At 43.3% G+C, this 27,771-nt stretch overlaps 1 protein-coding gene across 1 annotated transcript in view; it reads right to left on the bottom strand.

The window, feature by feature from the left end:
- The window catches only part of LOC148513915 (uncharacterized), a 246,380-nt gene extending 223,445 nt beyond the window's left edge, over nucleotides 1-22,935 (bottom strand). The window contains exons 1-2 of the mRNA XM_088481332.1: nucleotides 22,893-22,935; nucleotides 22,271-22,627 (exon numbers count right to left, since the gene is read on the bottom strand). Of these exons, the coding sequence (XP_088337458.1) occupies nucleotides 22,271-22,627; nucleotides 22,893-22,935 (400 nt within the window). The remainder of the gene's footprint in view (nucleotides 1-22,270; nucleotides 22,628-22,892) is intronic.
- Between the last annotated feature and the right edge of the window lie 4,836 nt (nucleotides 22,936-27,771).

Raw genomic sequence — 27,771 nt, 5'->3', positions numbered from 1 at the left:
GTGTTGGGATAGCAAAATGGCTACTGACTATTCATGGTTCTTATGTGTGTATCAGACATGAAGTGGTATATCAGGCATGAAATGGTACTGGAATGTGGAAGCAGACAAGCCATAAATCCACAAGTCGTTGTCTACTGCGATGTACGCTTGCGTTAAGTTTAAGAAAGTCCTTATCAGTAGTTAACCAATAAAGTAGTTTTTGAAGTAGGGTTATGCCCATATTAGTATAGTTAGATGGGTATGACAAGTAGGATACTATACAAACAAAGAACAAAGGAGATTCCAGTGGCCTGCCCTATGCCTGGACTAGACTGCAGTTAGTGGCCAGGAAATTGTTCGTTCCAGCTCTATTCTGAGAGGAGGCTCCTGGATCGTGTAATCATCTTATATTCCAAAGCTAAGTAACTATTATTCTTCCATATCTTGTTATCTGTTGTAATAAATTATATCTTTTTTCAAGATACTGGTTTGCGTGGCTTAATTAACCTTCTGTATCCAAGAACCTTATCTTGTTCCACCGGGAACATTAAAGTGGTGTCAGAAGTGGGATACAGAGAGTTAATAGTCATAAATCTGCTTGGAATGTGTAGTCGATTGTTTTAGCATTGCTGTGCAAACGTAGTGTTGTGCAAATGCAGGGTTGTGCAAACCCATGTTAAAAAATCCTCTGTCTCATAAGAGAATGAGGGAGGTGTGACCTGATCAGTTACAGAGTGTATACTGTACGTCACAGTATATCTGTATGTTGTCTGTTTACTGTCTTTGTGTTTGTGTTGTTGAAATAAACAAGAATAATGCATTTTAAGATTTTTAAGAAATTTGTAAATATGTTGAAAGATGAATTGGGATTTCAGCTGGCTGATTTCCAGAAAAAGTATAATGTTGGTTTTTCACTGCCTGGTATTGATAAGTGTAAAAATAGTGACATTTTGCATAGACCAATATATGTTGAAAGAAGTGTAAAATCTGTTGAGAAGAATGCAGTGATAAGAAAACCTGTCTCACAGACAGAGAGAGTAAGCCTGAATTCACATTATCCCAGAAATTCCATAGGGAGGGGGAGTGAATCCCCACAAGTAAGAGCTGAGATGTCAGCTAGCGCAGAAATAAGTGCTGATTTATTACACTCAGAAAGTGTAGAAATTAGTGAGTTTGAGATACACAGAGAAGTGTGTCAGAAAGAACTTGAAACAGAAATTAAGCAATGTCATTACACTACAGGAAATTTGATTGATCAGAGAAGGAGTTGTGTGATGGAAATGTCTGCTGATTTGACATGTGAACAAAATGTTGAAACCCATGAATTCAGGGAATATGTCCAGAAATCAGATTCAAAATTGAATGCAGATGAGGTTTCTGATAACATGCCATTGGTTAGTGATACTCTTAAGGTGAATGAAGGCATGTCTGACTTGTCCAGGAGTGTCCCATTTGCTATGCAATGTGAACTGATTGAAAAAAAAGATGTGTTTGCATGGCCATTCAGAGGGGTGTTGCTGAGTGAAGGGGTGGTGATGATGCCTTTTGCCTTGCCCAATGAGACAAAATGCAAGGGGTGGGGATTAGGCAGGATTGCAGTTATAGACCATACCCCTGAGACTGAAGACTCCCCCTGTGACATTACTTTTACATGGCATGATCAACGAGTCATTGTTGAGTTTAAGAATGCAAAAAGTGAACAAGATGTGTTTTCTGATGAAAAATCCATTGCAAATGATGTTCATGGTTTACTTGCTCATTGTGAAGGAGGGGTTGGTGGGTACACACTGACTAACGACAATGGGCATACATGCAGTACAGACACACTGACTGTGGGTTTGTGTAGTGACAAAGTTGCAGATTTTGTGTTTGGTAATGAAATTCGCATCCCCGTGTATTTCCTTACAAAGCCTTACCAGCCAAAGGTTTTGAAGCAGCTGAAAGACACACAGTTGCTAACGACAATGGCAGAAACTCTCATGCTGATTAAGGAGATTAAAGCGCTACTTGCTGGCCGAGTGAAATTTAAACCAATGTTTGAACTTTCCATACTGGATTTCTTTATGATCACAGCTCCACAGTGGTGGGAAGATTTCCAAGACAGAGAGCATTATTGGTTCATGGACTATGGTGCTACCTGCACCCACACAGGACTGTTGTTGCCCAATGCTGAAGCAAAGCAGCTATCTTTACAAGCTGACAGCAGACAGCCAGAAGAAGGGGCTAGCAAACTTGTTGCATCTATGACTGTTTTCCAAGTCACTGACAAGACTGGATGCCCTGTAAGTCTTCACACTGAGAAATGGAGATTTGACACAAAGTCTAGTTCCAGCTGTCCAAAGCTGGAAGATCGACGTGGGACATGCTGATACACACACCTACAGCTTCAATGGTGTGTGCACAAGAAAACCGAGCACAGAACATGGTGTGCAATTCACCACAAAGACAGCACTGATGGTGCTAGAACTGTTATGCCATGACGGAGCTGACGCTGCATTCGAGCAAGCTCAAATCAAAGGGATTCCTTACATCCAAACCATGGACAGAGACATTGCAAAAACCTGTTATGTTTGCCAACAGCTGGAACTGTGGCCTACCTTGCTTGTTACTGATAAAGGCTTCATATACTGTGACATGACTGCACAAGTCTGGCAATTTGAATTCATCGTTTGCCACCAAGGAGATGGAGAACGAGTGTTGTACTGAACAGCTACAGAACACTGTCATTCAGGAGTGAAGTTGTCTCAAGCAGAGTGATACAAGATAAGAGACTTTGCTGAAGATGTGACAGACTGATTTGTTGATATTATGGGATGTCCAAGAAGATTGAAGCAGAAAGACACCCATTTTACAGAAACAACATGGAGTATATTGGGTTTTTCTATGCTTCATACCATTCACAAAACTGACATCAGTATGATTGAATGAGTGAATGTGTTGCTTAGGAAACAGGAATGTTCACATATATATACAATGTGGGGTGTTTAGAGCAGGCTGTATACAGTATAAATATATTCTGATAACCGGAGGGTGGTAAAATGTTGAACCTTTTTTAAATGCCGAAATCTGGTGCACAGACACAAACACTTATGATAAGGTTGTTAAAAAATGTTTAGTAGGAAGAGAATAGAGACAGGTGTAAGAGATAATTTCAGCAGGATAAGTAAATGCTTATTTTATTTTGTTGTTATGGTTTATCTCACACTGTTTATTTGTTTAAGCCAACAGGTTGCTGGTTGGATCGTCGCTGGAGGTGAGAGAACGGCGCTGGTGTGCCTGAGATGACGATGGCCAGAGAGTGATTTCTTATACAGGAGAGAGGGTCCAGGAGGACAACAGAGATATAAGATCTGACAGCACAGCCATTACATACATCTATGTGTATTGTGCAAGACTGAGCTTGAGCCTTATATTGGTTGGATCCACACTCACCAATATTCTCAAGACTTTTTCAAGATTTCATTGAATTGAACTGAACTTTGCTTTACTTTACTGATATTAATTATCTTATAAGTAGCTGATATATTTGATATAATCATATGTATTATTCACTGTTTTATTAGAGTAATCACATATAAAAGGGTGGTGGGTAGAAAGAAATTTTCAAATATTGGATGTAGGAGCTCAATTGATTAATACTGCCAGGGAATGGTGGGCTCTGTTAAACATTACACGTAATTGTAGTGATACCCCAGACGTGATGCAATTAACACTTGATCCTGATAAGAGCAGAGATCTTTTGGCCATTGTATACACTGTTTTGGCTAATATTCCATATATTCATCCAGATTATGTGTATTACCTTTGTGGGAGAAAAGCCTACAAATGGTGGCCCTATGGGGGATTTGGTAATTGTACATTGGGACGTTTGATACCCACCACATTCTTTACAGATCAAGTTATACCAAGCAGATTCCATATCATTTGTTAACCAAGAGAGCAGTGCGGCCTTTAAAACAGTATTATGAGGAAAGTTGGTTACAGTGGTTCAACCCTGTTCAGAAATAGGGGGTTGGTTCACTGGTTTAATGCATATGCTTATTTATGGAATTATGATCATAATATGTATGTATCATGGGATCAAGGTATTATTTCTTTGTGTAGGAAAATGTTGTAACACGCTGGATTCTGTTAAATTAATGCCGATTAGGAGGAAAGATTCCTATGAGAACATGATATACATGTCTTCTACACCATAAGCCCAAGGGTGGATTGTATTGGGATAGCAAAATGGCTACTGACAGCCATTTCTATTCATGGTTCTTATGTGTGTATCAGACATGAAGTGGTGTATCAGGCATGAAGTGGTACAGGAATGTGGAAGCAGACAAGCCATAAATCCACAAGTCGTTGTCTACTGCGATGTACGCTAGCATTAAGTTTAAGAAAGTCCTTATCAGTAGTTAACCAATAAAGTAGTTTTTGAAGCAGTGTTATGCCCATATTAGTAGAGTTAGATGGGTATGACAAGTAGGATACTATATAAACGAAGAACAAAGGAGATTCCAGTGGCCTGCCCTATGCCTGGACTAGACTGCAGTTAGTGGCCAGGAAATTGTTCGTTCCAGCTCTATTCTGAGAGGAGGCTCCTGGATCGTGTAATCATCTTATATTCCGAAGCTAAGTAACTATTATTCTTCCATATCTTGTTATCTGTTGTAATAAATTATATCTTTTTTCAAGATACTGGTTTGTGTGGCTTAATTAACCTTCTGTATCCAAGAACCTTATCTCGTTCCACCGGGAACATCAGAAGTCACACATAGATCTTCAAGTTTTAGCAATAGATCCATTGTATGTTGTAAGTATGAGGGGAGGCTCATGACAAATTGCCTCAAAGGGTTATCTAAAAATATTTTGCTCTTTCTGTTAAACTGTCTATCCCCAATACTATAGGTCTCCCTGAGAGAGGAGATGTGGGGAGCAAGTGCAGGTAGTTAGAGGGGAGACATGGGGAGGAGGTCTGGGCAGTGAGAGGGGAGACATGGGAAAGAGGTCTGAGCAGTGAGAGGGAAGACATGGGGGAAAAGTGTGGGCAGTGAGAGCGGAGACACAGGGAGGAGGTAGAGACTGGGAAAGGGGAGACGTGTGGAACAAATGCAGACTTGGAGAGAGGAGACACATTGTGCAAGTTCAGGCAGTGAGAAGAGAGACATGGGGAGAAGGTCTTGGCAGCGAGAAGGGAGATATGGAGAGCAACTGTGTGCTGGGAGAGGGGAGATGCATGGAGCAACTGTGGGCAGTGAGAGGGGAGATGTGGAGAAAAGGTGTGGGCTGGGAGAGGGGAGACACAGGGAGAAGGTCCTCAGAGAAGGTCCTGTCCAGGCTGCAGACAGGGGAACTCAGGTAGAGGAGAGACTGTGGGAGAGGAGGGAGGCAAAGGCTGCAGGCTGGGAGAGGAGAGACAAAGAGCAGAGGGAGAGGAGACAGTATAGATTGAAGGGAAAAGTGTCGCAATACTGAAAAGCTGACTCCGCAGAAAGACCAGTTTTTTGGAAAAGACCAGTTTTTTTGGAAGTGATACTTTAGGCAGTGAGGCATAATAAAAGTCTCCAAACTGTTTTTTTTTCAACTTGCAGTGAGTTTAAAATGTAATTATCACAAGTTAAGGGGCTGCTACCTCGTCCAGGGTTGCTCTTCCTCAGTGTAAAAAAAAAATATTGTTCGGTGACACTGCCAGTCAGACTGCAGTTTATCATCCACATATTTGTGACTCTGCAGGTGGTCTGTCCGCACTCCGCAGGGGTGCTCTGTTGTCCATAAAGGGGTGCTGTGCTGTTTTATGTGTTGTTTTATGTGTTGTTTATCATCCACATATTGTGACACTATAAGTCATAGCATGGTGTGTTATTCTTAAAAATCTTGTGACACTTTAAGTGGTAGCGCATTGTCAGCAGGCTCCCTTCTCTCTGCTGTATCCAAGCACCTGTCATCTTCACCACCAACACCTTCATCAACAATATATTCAATCGTGAATGGAAGTAGTCCTGCATCAAATTTGATAAGACTAACTCAGTCCTCCCCTATCCTGGATTCCTCATAAGAATCCTTGAGCACTACACCTGCTGCTGGGAGTGGTTCTTCATCCCTGAAGAGGACCATGAAGACTACTAGTAGTAATTCTAAAAAACAACTGACTGTTAAAAAATCCTTTGCAAGGGGGAGCAAGTATGAGAGCAGTCACCCAGTTCCACAGTGGATCACTGATGCCCTATGCTGGTATTAGATGTGCATCTGATATCCACCATTAGTGCAGTGGGTTTTAGATAGTTAACTGAGGTCCTCTGTCCCCGCTACCAAATCCCATCTTTGTTCCACTTCACTAGAAAGGCAATTCCCAGCCTGTAAACATAATTAGTGTCCTCCAAAATGCCGTTGTACCCACTATCAACTTAACCACAGATCTATGCACACTATGCTCAGTGACTAGTGAGGCTTGGTTTTATACCCTGCTGAACGCTATTCTTTGCTAGTGTGTATTGCATTGTTTTAAAGTTTGCAATTTACAAAGTGTGATTAATCTGCTTTCTGATGGATTCCTATCACCATAAGGTTCTGCTAGCCTATGGCTATCTGAGGTTGATAGGTGTAGGAGATGAGGAGAGGAGGAGGATGTGGTCCTGCTGGACCAAGGAGTGGCTGACGAGGAGGGAGAATCGCTCCCATATGCCCCTGCTGTTGGAGATTACGGAGAACAACCCGGACGATTATTGAAACTACCTGCGTATGGATGATGCCACATTGCTGCCTCTGGTTATCCCCTATGTCCAAAGGCAGGACACCAGCATGAGGATGGTCATTCTGGCTGAGGAGAGGTTGGTGGCCACCCTGAGGTACCAGGTCGGTCCTTTGAAGACCTGAGGTTTGGGACCCTCATTTCCACCTAGGCATTGGGGCGCATCATCCCGGACACCTGTGAGGCCATTCTAAGAGTCCTGAAGTTCCAGTACTTCAAGGTGACTAAAAACACAACAATATTTTTTGGTGCAAAATATCTTTTTTTTTTAAACACATTATTTATATGTATTACAACCAACATAGCTGTATTTAATGGTGTGTAACCAACTTGACTGTTTTATTGGGTACAACAAAACCATCATGGTCTTTATATTTGCCAAACTAGTATATCAGCCTTTAAATACTGGCTGATACAGAGGCGAGGAAATATTCCTTCATGAACACAGAAATATTTCTCACAAAATAACAGGTGTATCAACCAGTTTTTGGTTGCCCAATGGATAGCCAGCTCCATGGTATAGGGTGTCAGATGATGGATTGAACAGGGCAAGAAGCGCATAGCGCAAGTGCGGTTTGAGGCTCTGCCAAACAACAATCTGCCCTTGCACCATGCTTTTGGTCACCCTGTCCAAACCACATCGTCCGCACCGAATACCCAGCAGCAGGTATTGGGCAACCAAAAACTGGCTGAAACAGAGGAAATATTTTGTTCTTGAAACTTTATCCCTTTACAGGAACACACACATATATATTTCACACAAAATAGCAGGTGTATCAACCAGTTTTTGGTTGCCAATAGATAGCCAGCTGCATGGTATAGGGTGTGTTAGATGACAGATTGAACAGGGCAAGAAGCACATGGCGCAAGTGCAGATTGAGGCCCCGGCAAACCACAATCTGCTCTTTCACCATGCTTTTGGTCACCCTGTCCAAACTGCATTGTCCACTCACCAAACCCTGCAGCAGGTATAGGGCAACCAAAAATGCCCGATACAGAGAAAATATTCACTTTTAATAAGTGTCAAATTGGGGCGCCTCCTCAACCGTGGACAACATGGCACGATAAAGAACATCTAAAGAGGAGGAGGGTTAGGATTCCTCAGGTGTACTGCAAGTGGGAGGGGGTGTGGGTTGGGATGGGGTTGGCCCCATTCTTCCAGTGTCCTGGTAGGTTGATGGGGGGACATAAAGGCAATGCCATATACCCATGGCCTGTATTGGATGCGGAGGTGAGTACCTGCTCCTTGATCACTCTCAATGCATTTTCTAGTTGCTTCCTTTTCCCCTGCATAATGATATCATAGATAAGCCTTTCGGTATGGAGTGCCTGATCTTCATCCATGATGCGAAGATTGCTCGTCACATGTGATCCCAGGCTATTGTATTGATCGGGTGGTTAGGGCTTGCTTTACCTGCTGCAAGAGTGGATCAGGGGCTGGCAGGCAGGTTACAACATGCCGTTCTTCTTACACGGCTTGGGTCAAACTCAGCTGTAGCAGACTGTAGGAGGAGAGATAGGAAAATTTAAAGTTAATGTGTTTAAAATAATTTAATTTCTTTTTTGTTTGTTTTTTAGTTTCCAACATCGATGGAGGACTGGAAGACCATTGGGGAAGATTTTGAAAGCTGTTGGAATATCCCAAATTGTAGAAGAGTAATTGATGGGAAACACATTTGCATTATCCTGCCTCCCCACAGTGGCTCCTTTTATTTCAACCAAAAAGGCTTTCACAGTATAGTGCTGATGGCATTGGTAAATGCCAACTTTCAATTTATTTATGTTGATGTGGGGAAAAATGGCCGTGCTTCCAATGGTGGTTCCTTCAAGCAAACAGAATTTTTTGACACTCACCACCAACCATCTAAAATTGCCTACAACAGCAGTTACGAAGCACGGCCTGAACACATGTTCGTGGCAGACAAGGCATTTGCTCTACATGAGCATTTAATGAAGCGTATGGACAAAGGAGACTAACCAAAAAGAAACACATTTTCAACTATTGCCTATCCAGGGCCCGGTGCATAGTTGAAAATGCTTTTGGAAATATGTGTAGTCGGTTCCGTATATTCCATGTGGTTATTAACCTTCATGTGGACAAAATCTATTCTGTGCTTATGGCCTGTTGTGTTCTATACAATTTTTTGGGGGCCAAACTCAAATCAACTCGGACCAATGGGTATGACCATGGACGACCAGGAACAACCACACAAGGGGGTCTAAATGTCCTCTGTTGAAACAACCACAGTGAGGGAGCCACTACCAAGTGCACAGGCAAAACAGGTCAGGGAGCAATACCTGGCCTACTTTAATGGAGTGGGAGCAGTACCATGGCAAGAGGACAGTATACATTAAAATACCTTTATAAAGACAATATTAATCTTACCAGATATAGAGAGGATGCTGGCTCACTCTCTGGATTCTCAAAAGACTCCTCCTTGGGGACCGTGTCCACTAAAAGACTCCTAGATGGACGCTGGGGCTCGACTTCTTGAAGATTATAGTACCATAAGGTACTACTGTAAATGTCATCTGTCCCCGCTCCAGAAGCCAGTGAGTCACTTTCCTTCCTCCTCTCCTTCACGTAAATGGTACACAAATTCTGGATCCAATGTTTGACCCATTGGAGGGCTGCCAAATTTTATGCTTTAACACTGTTTGTTTTTAATTGTTTCTGACGGTTTCAGTTTTAAAGTTTATAATGTTGAAAAGTTTAAATAATAAATGTAATTAAAAAAAAGGATGAACCTTTATATGTAAACAATGGTGTGCCACGGGAAAAACATTGGTGGCACAGTGGTATAATCAAGGGTGTGCCAGGGTTAAATAAAACATGGGTGTCACAGTGGTATAAAGAATGGTGTGTCAAGGGAATTAACATTGGTAGCACAGTGGTTTAAACAAGGGTGTGCCAGGGGAAAAACATTGGTGGCACAATGGTATAAATGAAGGGTGTGCCAGGGGTGTTAACATTGGTGGCACAGTGGTTTAAACAAGGGTGTGTCAGGGGAATAAACATTGGTGGCATAGTGATATAAACAAGGGTGTGCCAGGGTTAAATAAAACATTGGTGCCACAATGGTATAAAAAAGGGTGTGCCAGGGGAATTAACATTGGTGGCACAGTGGTTACAGGGTGTACCATGAGGCAGTATAGTACATATATGCTCACTTGGCAATGCTCACAGTCGTCTCTCACAAATCACAAAATGGAGAAGGGGAGTGGCCAGGAATTTCCAAAGTCCTTGTACATTGGATCATAAATACAGAAAAACTACTATAATGTAAGTCACATCATACATGTTAGGTCATAATCTTACGGGTTTCCCATAAGATGTACGATGCAGATTTACGATGGCGGGGACATGCATCATCATCATAAATGTCCAAACACCAGACACGATGTGCACGATTGATCGTTACAATCGATTTAAATTGGCAAGTTCATACAAAAAATCACACCGGGTGGGTGTATTGTCTTCATCAGAACCAACAGTAGTAGCATCTTTTTTTTTTTCGTAGATCCCATGTTTTGCTCACACTATTAACTTGGTGGTGCAAACATTTTTATAAAAATGACAGGGCTGTGAAGGAGATGCTCTCTGTGGGCCACAAAATTTCTGGGCATTTTCCCCATTCAGCAGGTGCATATAGAAGATTGCAGCACCTGCATGATAGTTTGAATTTTCCCTGTCACCAGCTGTATCAAGAGGTAGTTACAAGGTGGAACTCCACCCTTTATATGCTTGAGCGAATGGAGGAACAGCAAAAAGTCATCCAAAGCTACACAACAAAGTATGATATACAGAAGGAATAGGAGGCGGAATGTACCTTGCTCAAGCTCAGTGTAAAATACTTTCCATGTTGTGGAGAATGCTAAAACCCTTTGACACAATCACCTTTGAAGTGAGTTTAGACACTGCCAGCTTGAGTCAGGTAATTCCCCTCATTAGACTGTTGGAAAAGCAGCTTGAGAAGCTAATGGAGAAGTTGAAACAAAGCGATTCCGCTAAGCATATCGGACTTGTAGATCAAGTCCTTTATTCGCTTCACCAGGATCCAAGGGTTGTCAGGATCTTCCAATTAGAGCATTACATTTTGGCGACTGTGCTCGATCCTAGGTTTAAGTCATACATTGTGTCTTTTTCCCAATGGACACAGATCTGAAGAGATGCAAAGAGCTGTTGGTAAACAAATTGTCATCACAAGCTGCACGTGATGCAGCAATGGCTCCTCCTTCAGTTTCTACAGCAAGTGCGGCTGCCAAAAAAAAAAACTTTCCAAAAAGACCCACTGGTGATGCAGATGAGTAAAGTTTTGACATCTGGTCAGGTCTAAGAATGGTTAAGGACTGTTTTAATGATAGCATCCAAATAGGCATGTCTTGAAAAAGACTCAATTGGAAGTTGAAACGCGTTGGTGTTATATTTGAAGGCATGGATCCAGTTAGTTGGGACTTGTTCAGAGACACTTTAGGTTGCCAAAGATTCAACAGATTCCTGTTCTCAGGGAGTGTTCTTTCAAGTGATTTAGGTGTATTCTGGTACTCCTTTATTCTTACTGATGCCATGGTGGATTTGTTTATAAACTGATGTTTACTCTTTATCCATTTATTAAATGATAATGCAGTATGGTGGTCCCTCTCTCTCTTTTATATGAACGGAGGTGATACGTGAGTTTGAAGATTTCTGTGAATGAGAGCCACTTCGAATAGGAGAACTCAATTTCTCTCTACCTCTCCTATACAGTGGAATTTTTTATTTTATTTATTTTTTAAGTATTTTTTAACTTTTTTGTGGATTGGACAGTATTGGACAGAACTTTATTTTAGATGTATTTGCTACAGTTATTATATTCTACTATCTGATTATCTATATACTGTGCTCTAAGGTGACTATTTCATTTGTTGTTTACACATTCTCTTTGGGGTATATATAGGGATTACCCTTTGACACTTACAGCTGCCACCAGTGAAGCGCGGGTTCTTATTACCATTTTATTTCATGTCTGACAGTCCGTTTCACTACTAACAGGGAAAAAAGGCAATTTGGAGGCCTTTGCACAAAGTAGCTTTGCTTTACTTGAACTGCTCACCCTCCACTGATTTTTCAGCACAGCAATCGGCATAGGAGGCTACTTCCTCAAAATGTGGAAAAGATGATGTTCATCAAAATGAACTACAAATTCCATGAGGAAGACCTTTACCACTAATTACATCCAAAAATTATAGAAGCACCTGAGGCTGTAATGGTGGATACCAGCGGGGACAATTTAATAGTGTGAAGATGAAGTATCAGATGATGATGGCGACAACAACTTGCCTCTGTATAGCCAGTTTGTGAATGGAGAGATCATTGCCAGCAATGTCAGCTACCCATTGGTCAGCTACCCAAACAAACCAATCAATTCAGCCACAACTGGCAGTCCCTGTTGCTTAAGTGATTGGTTTGTTAAACTGTGCATATCCTATATACAACATAAGGGTGGGTGGAAAGGCCCCAGGACAATTCCATCTTGCACCTCTTTTCTTTGCATTATGTGCTGTTTGGGGCATTGCTGCCTGACATTTTTAATTTTATGGTTTATGAAACTGCCATCCTGTTTGCAACTGCAGTGTTGGAAAAGTTTAATAGATGTCCTATATTTTTTTTAATGTCGTGCTGTTGTGCCGCTGCTCTGATGCTTACTTTTTTCATAGTTTCATACTGTATTTATTTCAACTAAAATCACAAAAAGGTATACTTACAAAATAGTAGTCTTATGCCATTTTTCAACCTTGATTTGTAGATACCAACTTGGTGGGCTTGGTTTTCCTTGATCATAACAGCCATGTTTGGTCAGATGCAACTCAAACACCAAATGGAAAGACTATTTTGTGATGGTATCTGGAGATGTTCTCTCTCCTCCCCTCCCAGCCTTCCCATACATAATCCCAGATGCACAATAATAAGAGATGTTTAGTACCAGACTTTAAAAATCCCTTTGCCCCCTTTCTGTTCAGAGCTTCCGTTTTGTGTGCTACAACAGACATCAGCTCGTGCATGCCCCTTTCATTTCTTTTAATTCTGGACCACCACAAGAGCTCAACTGGGACAAGGACTGATGTGAATGAGCCAAATATTCTTTGAAAATGACTACCCACCTCCCTCATAAATTTGCTTTGGAATCCAAAACGTAATACAATTTACTATTAATCAACCATTCCTTTCCCTGACTTCAACTACATACTTACTCCATTTCCCTAAGGCCTCTTGATTAATGAAAACATATGTTTCCTTGTGTGCCACGTTGGAAGTTGAACTGCCACATGTTTGTGCCGCCCACTGCTGCCACTTAGTTTAGTCAGCCAGCTAACTTGGTGCAAATTATGGGCCTAAACTGGATGAAAACAATATTGCGAGCTGTGAGGTAATCAAAATTCAGATAAACAAAGAAACAGAAAAAGAAACTCTGTTGTGCGAGCACTCTTATACTAGATTATTGAAATTTGGACAAGTGTGTCCTAAAAATTAACCTTTATTACATATATCTAAAAGGAACCATAGAAATGTCCACTAAATGTCCAAAAATTAAAGGAGAATAAATACATACATTATACAAAGAAACAATACATACAATTAAAATTAGAAAATAGTAAGCACCCTGGGACTGGCAAAATATAGGAATGATATATATAGTATAATTGGATTAAATTCCAGTAAATATACGTATAGTTTAGAAGCAATTGTACCCGTAAATTTTATTATTTGAAATGAGTAGTAGGTATAAGAAAGTTCAGTAAAGTCCAGGCATAGAGTTGCCTCTCCTCATTCTACTGCTCCTCACCTATGCTATAAACTATCTATGAGGAATGAGAGATTACCGGAGGACAAATTGTCTGTGGAAACAACAGACTAACAGGGACGTTGCTCACATTTTGTTTCTGCTGTTGAGTGTCATACATAAAGCATCGGACACACAATGAGAGAATGACTTTAATGAGATAGCCCACAGTTAATAGAGATTACAGAAGAAACTCACAGTGGGGATAGGATGTCAAATTGCCTCATATGGTTACCACTTAATATATAAGAAAAATAGGTCACAAACACCTTTCCCACAGATGACTAATCACTCTATTTTCTAAAGGGTCCTTCCCCTTCAGCTGTATATTAATCCACAAGTCTGTTGAATTCTATTTCATCATAAACAAGGAAAATGGAAAATGACAATGACAGTAACTGTGTACATACAACTCACATACAAAAAACACAGGGGCTATATACAGTGTTTTGCCTCTGTTGATTTTAAAGGCAAAAATATTCACATCTGAGATTTTAGAACCTATAATACTGTATATGAAAAGAATATCTCATTAAGCGTCTGCAGTCCACACTCTCTTATAAAATGATAAATCTTATGGATATATATATGTGTGTAGAAACCTCTATGAGTTGCTCATTAATCACTCTTATTTCTAAAAGGGTCTTCCCCTTTAGCTGTATATTAATCCACAGGTCTGTTGAATTTTATCATAAACAAGAAAAATGGATAATGACAACGACAGTAACTGTGTACATACAACTCACACACGAAAAACACAGGTGCTATATACAGTGTTTTGCCTCTGTTGATTTAAAAGGCAAAAATATTCACATCTGGGAGTTTAGAACCTATACTATGTGACCCGAATATCTCATTAAGCGTCTGCAGTCCACACTCTCTTATAAAGAGATAAATCTTATGGATATATATATGTAGAAACTGCTATGAGTTGCTCATGTCAGCAGGAGAATAGCTTTTAGTTAGGTGATTGAGGAAGATATCACATTTTAAACATGTTGTACCTGCATATCAATATACATCAACAGACGCAATGATCAAGTAAGGTGTGTACTTTTCACTCTGTGTTGTCTATGATAATAAAAGATAGTACCAAGAATCATTAAGGGTATCAAATACTCTGAAAATATCAGGTCAGTTATGATTCATAGGTATCACACACGCCTCTAGCAATACCATATTCTGTGAGACAAATAATAACATGCCTGTTAGTTATCCACTAATCACATCTAATAACAGTGCCCTTGCGGCACTGACTCATACTAACACTCAATATCATTAAAATAGTAAGTGATTGGAGCCGCATGAATAGATACAATGAAGCACATTGAAGTCTCTGTGAACAGAGATACAAACAGTCACCAACTGTAAACTATCCGGGCGTTATGAGCTACAATGCACTAGACGCGCGGGCTCCGGAATAGTGGAATAACTATTTGAATAGATTAAGATTCCTCTGGGTACAATACTTGCTGTTAGGATGCCACGTGCTGCGCAGCCACGAGCATCCGTCTCTCCCAACGCGCATTTCGCCTATAGCTTGGTCACGGGGGTAATTACAGGAAGACGCTTCCTGAGTCATATAGTGCTCATTTTTCTTTTTAATGTTACTAACACTCTTGTACCAATTTATTGGCAATGGAGTAATCTCTCTGATGTCAGCATAAGTGTATGTAACAGCAGGCACACAGTTGGTTAACTCCTGAACAAGACTCCAGTCCTTTCTGCCTAGAACAGTGTATGACCACATTGACAGGCTGAATGATATGTCAATCTAGACTCTACTTTCTCATGATTGGTCAGCTCCTCTCCCCAGCACTATATGACTCAGGAAGCGTTTTCCTGTAATTACCCCCGTGACCAAGCTATCGGCGAAACGTGCGTTGGGGGAGACGGATGCTCGTGGCTACACAGCACACGGCATCCTAACAGCAAGTATTGTACCCAGAGGAATCTTAATCCATTCATATAGTTATTCCACTATTCCGGAGCCCGCGCGTCTAGTGCATTGTAGCTCATAACGCCCGGATAGTTTACAGTTGGTGACTGTTTGTATCTCTGTTCCCAGAGACTTCAATGTGCTTCATTGTATCTATTCATGTTGCTCCACTCACTTACTATTTTAATGATATGGAGTGTTAGTATGAGTCAGTGCCGCAAGGGCACTGTTATTAGATGTGATTAGTGGATAACTAACAGGCATGTTATTATTTGTCTCACAGAATATGGTATTGCTAGAGGCGTGTGTGATACCTATGAATCATAACTGACCTGATATTTTCAGAGTATTTGATACCCTTAATGATTCTTGGTACTATCTTTTATTATCATAGACAACACAGAGTGAAAAGTACACACCTTACTTGATCATTGCGTCTGTTGATGTATATTGATATGCAGGTACAACATGTTTAAAATGTGATATCTTCCTCAATCACCTAACTAAAAGCTATTCTCCTGCTGACATGAGCAACTCATAGCAGTTTCTACATATATATATCCATAAGATTTATCTCTTTATAAGAGAGTGTGGACTGCAGACGCTTAATGAGATATTCGGGTCACATAGTATAGGTTCTAAACTCCCAGATGTGAATATTTTTGCCTTTTAAATCAACAGAGGCAAAACACTGTATATAGCACCTGTGTTTTTCGTGTGTGAGTTGTATGTACACAGTTACTGTCGTTGTCATTATCCATTTTTCTTGTTTATGATAAAATTCAACAGACCTGTGGATTAATATACAGCTAAAGGGGGAGACCCTTTTAGAAATAAGAGTGATTAATGAGCAACTTATAGCGGTTTCTACACACATATATATATCCATAAGATTTATCATTTTATAAGAGAGTGTGGACTGCAGACGCTTAATGAGATATTCTTTTCATATACAGTATTATAGGTTCTAAAATCTCAGATGTGAATATTTTTGCCTTTAAAATCAACAGAGGCAAAACACTGTATATAGCACCTGTGTTTTTTGTATGTGAGTTGTATGTACACAGTTACTGTCATTGTCATTTTCCATTTTCCTTGTTTATGATGAAATAGAATTCAACAGACTTGTGGATTAATATACAGCTGAAGGGGAAGGACCCTTTAGAAAATAGAGTGATTAGTCATCTGTGGGAAAGGTGTTTGTGACCTATTTTTCTTATATATTAAGTGGTAACCATATGAGGCAATTTGACATCCTATCCCCACTGCAAGTTTCTTCTGTAATCTCTATTAACTGTGGGCTATCTCATTAAAGTCATTCTCTCATTGTGTGTCCGATGCTTTATGTATGACACTCAACAGCAGAAACAAAATGTGAGCAACGTCCCTGTTAGTCTGTTGTTTCCACAGGCAATTTGTCCTCCGGTAATCTCTCATTCCTCATAGATAGCTTATAGCATAGGTGAGGAGCAGTAGAATGAGGAGAGGCAACTCTATGCCTGGACTTTACTGAACTTTCTTATACCTACTACTCATTTCAAATAATAACATTTACGGGTACAATTGCTTCTAAACTATACGTATATTTTCTGGAATTTAATCCAATTATACTATATATATATATATCATTCCTATATTTTGCCAGTCCCAGGGTGCTTACTATTTTCTAATTTTAATTGTATGTATTGTTTCTTTGTATAATGTATGTATTTATTCTCCTTTAATTTTTGGACATTTAGTGGACATTTCTATGGTTCCTTTTAGATATATGTAATAAAGGTGAATTTTTAGGACACACTTGTCCAATTTTCAATAATCTAGTATAAGAGTGCTCGCACAACAGAGTTTCTTTTTCTGTTTCTTTGTTTATCTGAGAGCACCACCACTTCTCTTTTACTTGAGCTGCTTCATTTAAGGTATAACTAGGTGAGGTTAGTGGTTTTTCTGCATATGTACAGACACATGTACATATAAATATAGGTATTGTTATACCATTAATTATATATTCTTTTACACAAATTATTTTGCCTGTGCGACAAGTCCTCCCGTTCCCCATTCCCTTTTTTAAAGGTAATCAAAATCGACTGGAAACGAGTGGAAATTATTGTTATTGAGTAATAATTCTGTCAGAACAAACAGGCCCAAATTATGTGATTTTAGCAGTTTTTATGATTTTTTAGACAAATTACAGATCCAAAACCAAAACACGCAAGGGCGGTTTTTGCCAAAACCAAATCCAGGACCAAAATCCAAAACACGGGGGTCGGCACACAATCCTTGTTAGAATACATTGTATCTGCAGTTTTCTGCAGACCTAACACATGGTTCTATCTTTGATTCTCATCACATCCCAGATCTGGGGTATTTTACTGCTTTTTAATTTCTCTGTTTAACAAGTCTGTGTCACAGATTACATGAATATTATCCCACCCTACCTTATTGTAGGAATATATGATTACTGTAGGGTTATATGTTGTATGTTTTTTTGTCCAACAAGTGTTTTAAGAAATGAAATAAAAGTTATATTTTAGAGAATTGATATGACCAGTGACCATAACACTACCTCTATGTTTGTTGTTTACTGTCCAAATTCCTTAGTGGGTACAGTAGTTCCTCTTCATTATAGAACCATAAATCCATCATCACTGTGGTTTTATATTTACAGGTATACTGTATATCTTGTATTTACTGCATTGTGTTTTTATCATAATTCTGTCCCAATAGAGCAGGTCTTGGTTTAAACAGGGGCACCAAGAGGAGGGGGTCCAGGTACTAATTACCGGGGTCCGGGATTTTTGGAGGGGCCCGGCAGGCTGGTTCTCTGTGGCTCTGGGTGAAAGTGGTATTCTATGATCGACTGCATTACAGCTTCAGAGTTTGCCAATTTAAAAAATAATTTTTGGCAATGTGATCACACAGGAATAGTTATTATATCTGTGCTAGGACGGGGAGGTAAGACAGTGTTCTGTATGCTAAGTCTTACCATTGTATCCCCTAATGCTCACAAGGCTGCTCCGGGGAATCACACCGGCTTACTCTAAATGGAATCTGATTTTCCTTCTTCATTGATAAATTCAGCTGTGTATCTGCAACATTTTACCCAAAATAAAAGCCCTCTATGTACCAGACCAATTACATTACAGAGAACACAAAGGAGCCAGTCAGCAGCACTGGTCACACCTCTATCTATATAATAATCAGCTGTGGTCTGTCAGTCGCCATCATGCGCAGTGGGAGATGTAGCTTGCACTTTAGGTATTAATTGTGGCCCCTGAGTGCAATTGAGTGAGGAACAGGGGAGAGCAAAAGGGCAAGATAGGAATCTGGAAACTGGGCAAAAGATGGTGCAGACAGGACACAGGGGGGAGAGAGACCCATCATCTCGGCTAATGATGGGTGGGTCCAATATGTTAGTATTAGTTCAGTGTATCTCTGTGTGTGTGTTTGTGTCAGTGTTTGTGTGTGTGTCAGTGTATTTGTGTGTGTGGATGTGTCAGTGTATCTGTGTTTGTGTGTGTGTGTGTCAGTGTATCTGTGTGTGTGTCAGTGTATCTGTGTGTGTGTGTCAGTGTATCTGTGTGTGTGTGTCAGTGTGTGTGTGTGTCAGTGTATCTGTATGTGTGTGTGTGTGTCAGTGTTTGTGTGTGTATGTCAGTGTATCTGTGTGTGTGGATGTGTCAGTGTATCTGTGTGTGTGTGTCCGTATATCTGTGTGTGTCAGTGTATCTGTATGTATGTGTGTGTGTCAGTGTATCTGTGTGTGTGTGTCAGTGTATCTGTGTGTGTGGATGTGTCAGTGTATCTGTGTGTGTGTGTCAGTGTATCTGTGTGTGTCAGTGAATCTGTATGTGTGTGTGTCAGTGTATCTGTGTGTCAGTGTATCTGTAAGTGTGTGTGTCAGTGTATCTGTGTGTGTGTGTCATGGTATCTGTGTGTGTGTGTCATGGTATCTGTGTGTGTGTGTCAGTGTATCTGTATGTGTGTGTGTCAGTGTATCTGTGTATGTGTGTGTCAGTGTATCTGTGTATGTGTGTGTCAGTGTATCTGTGTGTGTGTCAGTGTATCTGTGTGTGTGTCAGTGTATCTGAGTGTGTGTCAATGTATCTGTGTGTGTGTGTCAGTGTATCTGTATGTGTGTGTGTGTGTCAGTGTATCTGAGTGTGTGTGTCAATGTATCTGTGTGTGTGTGTCAGTGTATCTGAGTGTGTGTGTCAGTGTATCTGTGTCCTACCCTCCAACATGACCCATACAAAACACTCTGCTCCTGGACTTCCCACCTAATGTATGATTGCAGTCACCTGTGTTGAACTAGGTAATTGATGAGACAGGTGATTCAACACAGGTGTCTGCAATCATACATTAAGAGGGAAGTATAGGAGCAGAGTATTTTGTACCTAATGGAATGGGTCATGTTGGAGGGTCTGATGTGTGTGTGTCAGTGTATCTATGTGTGTCAGTGTATCTATGTGTGTCAGTGTATCTGTGTGTGTCAGTGTATCTGTGTGTGTGTCAGTGTATCTGTGTGTGTGTCAGTGTATCTGTATGTGTGTGTGTCAGTGTATCTGTATTTGTGTGTATCAGTGTATCTGTGTGTGTGTCAGTGTATCTGTGTGTGTCAGTGTATCTGTATGTGTGTCTGTCAGTGTATCTGTATTTGTGTGTATCAGTGTATCTGTGTGTGTCAGTGTATCTGTATGTGTGTGTATCAGTGTATCTGTGTGTGTCAGTGTATCTGTATGTGTGTGTGTCAGTGTATCTGTGTGCAGATGTGTGACTGTATGAGTGAGTGTATATGGATGTCTGTGAGTATATGATTGAGTGTCAGTGTGTGATATAGTGTGACCTGTGTGTGTGTTTGTGTGTTTGCTGGGGGGGGGGGGTTATACATTTGTCAGAAGCTGCTTAGTCCTATTGACACAACATATAATGCATCTTGAAAACATACATCCCATATACAGTAACGTGTTATTGTCACCTCACACTGACATAATAATAGCAGTGTTAGAATTGACACCTATCAGGATTGTGAATCATGATGGATTGTGGGGAAGATGTAAAACACCTGGGTGATATTTTTCTGCTCTTATATAACATCACACAGTTACAGTGTAAGAAGTGCTATAGATGGTATCATTATTAGTCATACAGTGTATATAGGGGAATAAGGAGGAGGGAAACAATGAATTACTGGATCTCTGAAAAACAATATTCATCTCTATCCAGCTGAAGGAAACACTTTCTCTGCACATTACACTTTAATAACAAGGGAAATATTTATCAATGATTATTTGTGAGATATTCCTCGTAAACAACATTTAATTGGAGAACCCACCACAAATATTAATTTCCCATGAGTGTATGTAAAGGGGACCGAAACAAATATCATAGGTTCCCATGGTGGCGGCTTTATTGCTGAATCATTCTGGAACTTGATACTGGTCGTTAATGGAGCCCCGGTCCTTACATGTGTATTATCATATATTGGGCTTATTCTTGATTTCTTATTGCCATTATAAGCTGCAACAGACCCGCTTGCTAGGATGCATTCGCTCGTAGCCTACCGAAGTTTGCAAACTGCGCATACGTATAATACCCCTTTTACACCAAAGTCCCCGGGTCTGACCTTGGATTTGGAACACGATTCCAACCCGGATCACACCCGGGACAACCCCCTTTTACACTGCGGCGCAGACACGGGCTATGCCCGAGTCGGCACCATTCACACCTCACCCGGCTCAGCACTGACCTGGCTGCCCGGCAACGGTGAGCTGCGCTTTTTCCCCTCCCTCCCCCTCCACGACCTACTTACCTTATCCTGCAGTGGTCCGGAGACAGTGGGTGGGGTGCGCTGCTTCGTGCCGCTCAGCCAGGCGCTGCTTGCAGTGGCCGCTTGGAGATGATGCCATCTGCAAGCTCCACTGAAGCCGGCCAATCAGGCGGCATGCGGCGCAACCCGGGTCATCGTGAGCAGGGCCGCACCGTTTACATTGCAGGGTGACACGGGAACAACCTGCACTCAACCCTGCAAAGTAGCAGGGTCAGATCCCCGGGTCACTAAACCCGGGTTGATCCGTTTACACCAACTAAAATCCCGGGGTTATGCGCGTGCACATGCATCAACCCAGGATATTTCAGTCAGTGTAAAAGGGGTATAAGTCGCAGTGCGCGTATGCAAACCAGTCCAAGCGATCACGAAGTGATCGCCCCTTGCAGACAGACTGCTCGCTAGTGAGTGGGAGGATGAGCCATTTGTGGGTGGTAACGGGGTGGTCGATGGAAATGGGGGTGTGGTGGTGCAAACGCAGGCATGTCTGTGCATCTAAACGCCGTTTCAGGGGTGTGCATAATTAAGATGCAGCCTCATAAAACACGTCACATGGCTGATTTCCATACTGAAGCACTCGCAGTGCTTGCAGTAGGGGATGGTCAGCCACAAGTGCTGTGTATGGGTCCGATGTTAATTGATGTTGCGAATTGTTGAATACACTTCCTGGAGATGAGGTGTATTACTAACGGAAAGTGTGCATCTTAAGACAGGCTGGTGGGCATCTACATGCACACCGTGATCACACGCCAAGACATAGTGAGCGTGCAAATGTCTCAAACTCATTTAACGAGTGGGTCTGAATTGGGCCCTAAGATCAATAAATAATAATTATACCCTCAAAAGACCAGATAACATCTAATAACTGTTATTAACTCTGGCTTAATACTTTCCCAGTATGTTACTGTAGTGAGGTTCTCACATTCCAGGTTTCATGCTATATATAAGTTAAAACCCTCAGTCAGACTCACCTGTCACATTGAGGAATGTCCCACTACCATGTCCAGAGATTTCTCCCCCATGCTGGAAAGTGACCTCACAGTAATACATCCCGGTGTTTGTGATATGTACTCTGTGCAGGGTGATACTGGCTGATCTGCTACTAATAAATTCATCAGCGTCCACTCTGGAGATTCTGCCTGTGTAATCCTTATTACTATCAGTCACCTCAGGTCCTGTCCTCACCCCGTGTCTGTACCACTTGTACCAGCCGGATGTTACATTCTCTGTACCACTGATACTGTAGGTACATGGTAATATGACTGAGCTGCCCCCTGTGGTGAGTATTACCGGGACCTGGGATACATGGATTGTCTGGGGGTGAATTCCTGGTATAGACAGAAAAATAAGCATTGATCAGTAAAGTAATATCAGTACAAGACACAGAGCACAATCTGCAGGTGTTATAATCAGGTACAGCACAACCTATAGCCCCATGATATGATAAGATCACTCATAAACAATAGTTTATTAAATGAAAACCTTATCTCCTCACACATACTGATCTTATTATATAACAATAACCCGCAGACAAAACATGCAGCTATAATGAAAAAAAAAATGCCCCATAGAATAATGAACCTCAGTCCTCACCTTGCAGGGTCCCAAGTATCAGCAGCAATATCACAGCTTCCATCCTATCACTGTGAATATGGTCACTGTGCACTGACAGCACCAGGTGCTCTCTCCTCAGGAAGTAATGCTACAGCTGCTGGAGATGGTCACTGTGCACTGACTGCACCAGGTGCTCTCTCCTCAGGAAGTGATACTACAGCTGCTGGAGATGGTCACTGTGCACTGACTACACCAGGTGTTCTCTCCTCAGGAAGTGATACTACAGCTGCTGGAGATGGTCACTGTGCACTGACTACACCAGGGTGCTCTCTCCTCAGGAAGTGATACTACAGCTGCTGGAGATGGTCACTGTGCACTGACTACACCAGGGTGCTCTCTCCTCAGGAAGTAATGCTACAGCTGCTGGAGATGGTCACTGTGCACTGACTGCACCAGGTGCTCTCTCCTCAGGAAGTGATACTACAGCTGCTGGAGATGGTCACTGTGCACTGACTACACCAGGTGTTCTCTCCTCAGGAAGTGATACTACAGCTGCTGGAGATGGTCACTGTGCACTGACTACACCAGGGTGCTCTCTCCTCAGGAAGTGATGCTACAGCTGCTGGAGATGGTCACTGTGCACTGACAGCACCAGGGTGCACTCTCCTCAGGAAGTAATGCTACAGCTGCTGGAGATGGTCACTGTGCACTGACTGCACCAGGTGCTCTCTCCTCAGGAAGTGATACTACAGCTGCTGGAGATGGTCACTGTGCACTGACTACACCAGGGTGCTCTCTCCTCAGGAAGTGATACTACAGCTGCTGGAGATGGTCACTGTGCACTGACTACACCAGGTGTTCTCTCCTCAGGAAGTGATACTACAGCTGCTGGAGATGGTCACTGTGCACTGACTACACCAGGGTGATCTCTCCTCAGGAAGTGATGCTACAGCTGCTGGAGATGGTCACTGTGCACTGACAGCACCTGGTGCTCTCTCCTCAGGAAGTGATGCTACAGCTGCTGGAGATGGTCACTGTGCACTGACAGCACCTGGTGCTCTCTCCTCAGGAAGTGATGCTACAGCTGCTGGAGATGGTCACTGTGTACTGACTGCACCAGGGTGCACTCTCCTCAGGAAGTGATACTACAGCTGTTGGACATGGTGATTACACTGATAGCACCAGGGTGCTCTCTCCTCAGGAAGTGATGCTACAGCTGCTGGAGATGGTCACTGTGCACTGACTGCACCAGGGTGCACTCTCCTCAGGAAGTGATGGTACAGCTGCTGGAGATAGTCACTGTACACTGACTGCACCAGGTGCTCTCTCCTGAGGAAGTGATGCTACAGCTGCTGGAGATGGTCACTGTACACTGACTGCACCAGGGTGCTCTCTCCTCAGGAAGTGATGCTACAGCTTTGGAGATGGTCACTGTGCACTGACTACACCAGGGAGCACTCTCCTCAGGAAGTGATGCTACAGCTGCTGGAGACGATCACTGTGCACTGACTGCACCAGGGTGCTCTCTCCTCAGGAAGTGATGCTACAGCTGCTGGAGATGGTCACTGTGCACTGACAGCACCAGGGTGCTCTCTCCTCTGGAAGTGATGCTACAGCTGCTGGAGACGGTCACTGTGCACTGACTGCACCAGGGTGCTCTCTCCTCAGGAAGTGATGATACAGCTGCTGGAGATGGTCACTGTGCACTGACAGCACCAGGGTGCTCTCTCCTCAGGAAGTGATACTACAGCTGCTGGAGATGGTCACTGTGCACTGACAGCACCAGGGTGCACTCTCCTCAGGAAGTGATGCTACAGCTGCTGGAGATGGTCACTGTGCACTGACTGCACCAGGGTGCTCTCTCCTCAGGAAGTGATGCTACAGCTGCTGGAGATGGACACTGTGCACTGACTACACCAGGTGCACTCTCATCAGGAAGTGATGCAACAGCTGGTGGAGATACTCACTGTGCACTGACAGCAGAAGGGTGCTCTCTCCTCAGGAAGTGATGCTACAGCTGCTGGAGATGGTCACTGTGCACTGACTGCACCAGGGTGCTCTCTGCTCAGTAAGTGATGCTACAGCTGCTGGAGATGGTCACTGTGCACTGACAGCACCAGGTGCTCTCTCCTCAGGAAGTGATGCTACAGCTGCTGGAGATGATCTCTGTTCACTGACTACACCAGGGTGCTCTCTCCTCAGGAAGTGATGCTACAGCTGCTGGAGATGGTCACTGTGCACTGATAACACCAGGGTGCTCTCTCCTCAGGAAGTGATGCTACAGCTGCTGGAGATGGTCTCTGTTCACTGACTACACCAAGGTGCTCTCTCCTCAGGAAGTTATGCTACAGCTGCTGGAGATGGTCACTGTGCACTGACTGCACCTGGGTGCTCTCTCCTCAGGAAGTGATGATATAGCTGCTGGAGATGGTCACTGTGCACTGACTGCACCAGGTGCTCTCTCCTCAGGAAGTGATGCTACAGCTGCTGGAGATGGTCACTGTGCACTGACAGCACCAGGTGCTCTCTCCTCAGGAAGTGATGCTACAGCTGCTGGAGATGGTCACTGTGTACTGACTGCACCAGGGTGCACTCTCCTCAGGAAGTGATACTACAGCTGTTGGACATGGTGATTACACTGATAGCACCAGGGTGCTCTCTCCTCAGGAAGTGATGCTACAGCTACTGGAGATGGTCATTGTACACTGACTGCACCATGTGCTCTCTCCTCAGGAAGTGATACTACAGCTGTTGGACATGGTGACTACACTGATAGCACCTGGGTGCTCTCTCCTCAGGAAGTGATGCTATAGCTGCTGGAGATGGTCACTGTGCACTGACTACACCAGGGTGCTCTCTGCTCAGAAAGTGATGCTACAGCTGCTGGAGATGGTCACTGTGCACTGATAGCACCAGGGTGCTCTCTCCTCAGGAAGTGATGCTACAGCTGCTGGAGATGGTCACTGTGCACTGACTGCACCAGGGTGCTCTCTGCTCAGTAAGTGATGCTACAGCTGCTGGAGATGGTCACTGTGCACTGACAGCACCAGGTGCTCTCTCCTCAGGAAGTGATGCTACAGCTGCTGGAGATGGTCTCTGTTCACTGACTACACCAGGGTGCTCTCTCCTCAGGAAGTGATGCTACAGCTGCTGGAGATGGTCACTGTGCACTGATAGCACCAGGGTGCTCTCTCCTGAGGAAGTGATGCTACAGCTGCTGGAGATGGTCTCTGTTCACTGACTACACCAGGGTGCTCTCTCCTCAGGAAGTGATGCTACAGCTGCTGGAGATGGTCACTGTGCACTGACTGCACCTGGGTGCTCTTTCCTCAGGAAGTGATGATATAGCTGCTGGAGATGGTCACTGTGCACAGACAGCACCAGGTGCTCTCTCCTCAGGAAGTGATGCTACAGCTGCTGGAGATGGTCACTGTGCACAGACAGCACCAGGTGCTCTCTCCTCAGGAAGTGATGCTACAGCTGCTGGAGATGGTCACTGTGTACTGACTGCACCAGGGTGCACTCTCCTCAGGAAGTGATACTACAGCTATTGTACATGGTGATTACACTGATAGCACCAGGATGCTCTCTCCTCAGGAAGTGATGCTACAGCTACTGGAGATGGTCACTGTGCACTGACTGCACCATGTGCTCTCTCCTCAGGAAGTGATACTACAGCTGTTGGACATGGTGACTACACTGATAGCACCAGGGTGCTCTCTCCTCAGGAAGTGATGCTATAGCTGCTGGAGATGGTCACTGTGCACTGACTACACCAGGGTGCTCTCTGCTCAGGAAGTGATGCTACAGCTGCTGGAGATGGTCACTGTGCAATGATAGCACCAGGGTGCTCTCTGCTCAGGAAGTGATGCTACAGCTGCTGGAGATGGTCACTGTGCACTGACAGCACCAGGTGCTCTCTCCTCAGGAAGTGATGCTACAGCTGCTGGAGATGGTCTCTGTTCACTGACTACACCAGGGTGCTCTCTCCTCAGGAAGTGATGCTACAGCTGCTGGAGATGGTCACTGTGCACTGATAGCACCAGGGTGCTCTCTCCTCAGGAAGTGATGCTACAGCTGCTGGAGATGGTCTCTGTTCACTGACTACACCAGGGTGCTCTCTCCTCAGGAAGTGATGCTACAGCTGCTGGAGATGGTCACTGTGCACTGACTGCACCTGGGTGCTCTCTCCTCAGGAAGTGATGATATAGCTGCTGGAGATGGTCACTGTGCTCTGACTGCACCAGGTGCTCTCTCTTCAGGAAGTGATGCTACAGCTGCTGGAGATGGTCACTGTGCACTGACAGCACCAGGTGCTCTCTCCTCAGGAAGTGATGCTACAGCTGCTGGAGATGGTCACTGTGTACTGACTGCACCAGGGTGCACTCTCCTCAGTAAGTGATACTACAGCTGTTGGACATGGTGATTACACTGATAGCACCAGGGTGCTCTCTCCTCAGGAAGTGATGCTACAGCTGCTGGAGATGGTCACTGTGCACTGACTGCACCATGTGCTCTCTTCTCAGGAAGTGATACTACAGCTGTTGGACATGGTGACTACAATGATAGCACCAGGGTGCTCTCTCCTCAGGAAGTGATGCTACAGCTGCTGGAGATGGTCACTGTGCACTGACAGCACCAGGGTGCACTCTCCTCAGGAAGTGATGGTACAGCTGCTGGAGATAGTCACTGTACACTGACTGCACCAGGTGCTCTCTCCTGAGGAAGTGATGCTACAGCTGCTGGAGATGGTCACTGTACACTGACTGCACCAGGGCGCTCTCTCCTCAGGAAGTGATGCTACAGCTTTGGAAATGGTCACTGTGCACTGACTACACCAGGGTGCACTCTCCTCAGGAAGTGATGCTACAGCTGCTGGAGACGATCACTGTGCACTGACTGCACCAGGGTGCTCTCT

Source organism: Taudactylus pleione, unplaced genomic scaffold (genome assembly GCF_031769625.1).
Source record: "Taudactylus pleione unplaced genomic scaffold, aTauple2 ptg000268l, whole genome shotgun sequence".
Classification (NCBI taxonomy): Eukaryota; Metazoa; Chordata; class Amphibia; order Anura; family Myobatrachidae; genus Taudactylus; species Taudactylus pleione.
This window is presented reverse-complemented; position numbering and strand designations above follow the sequence as displayed.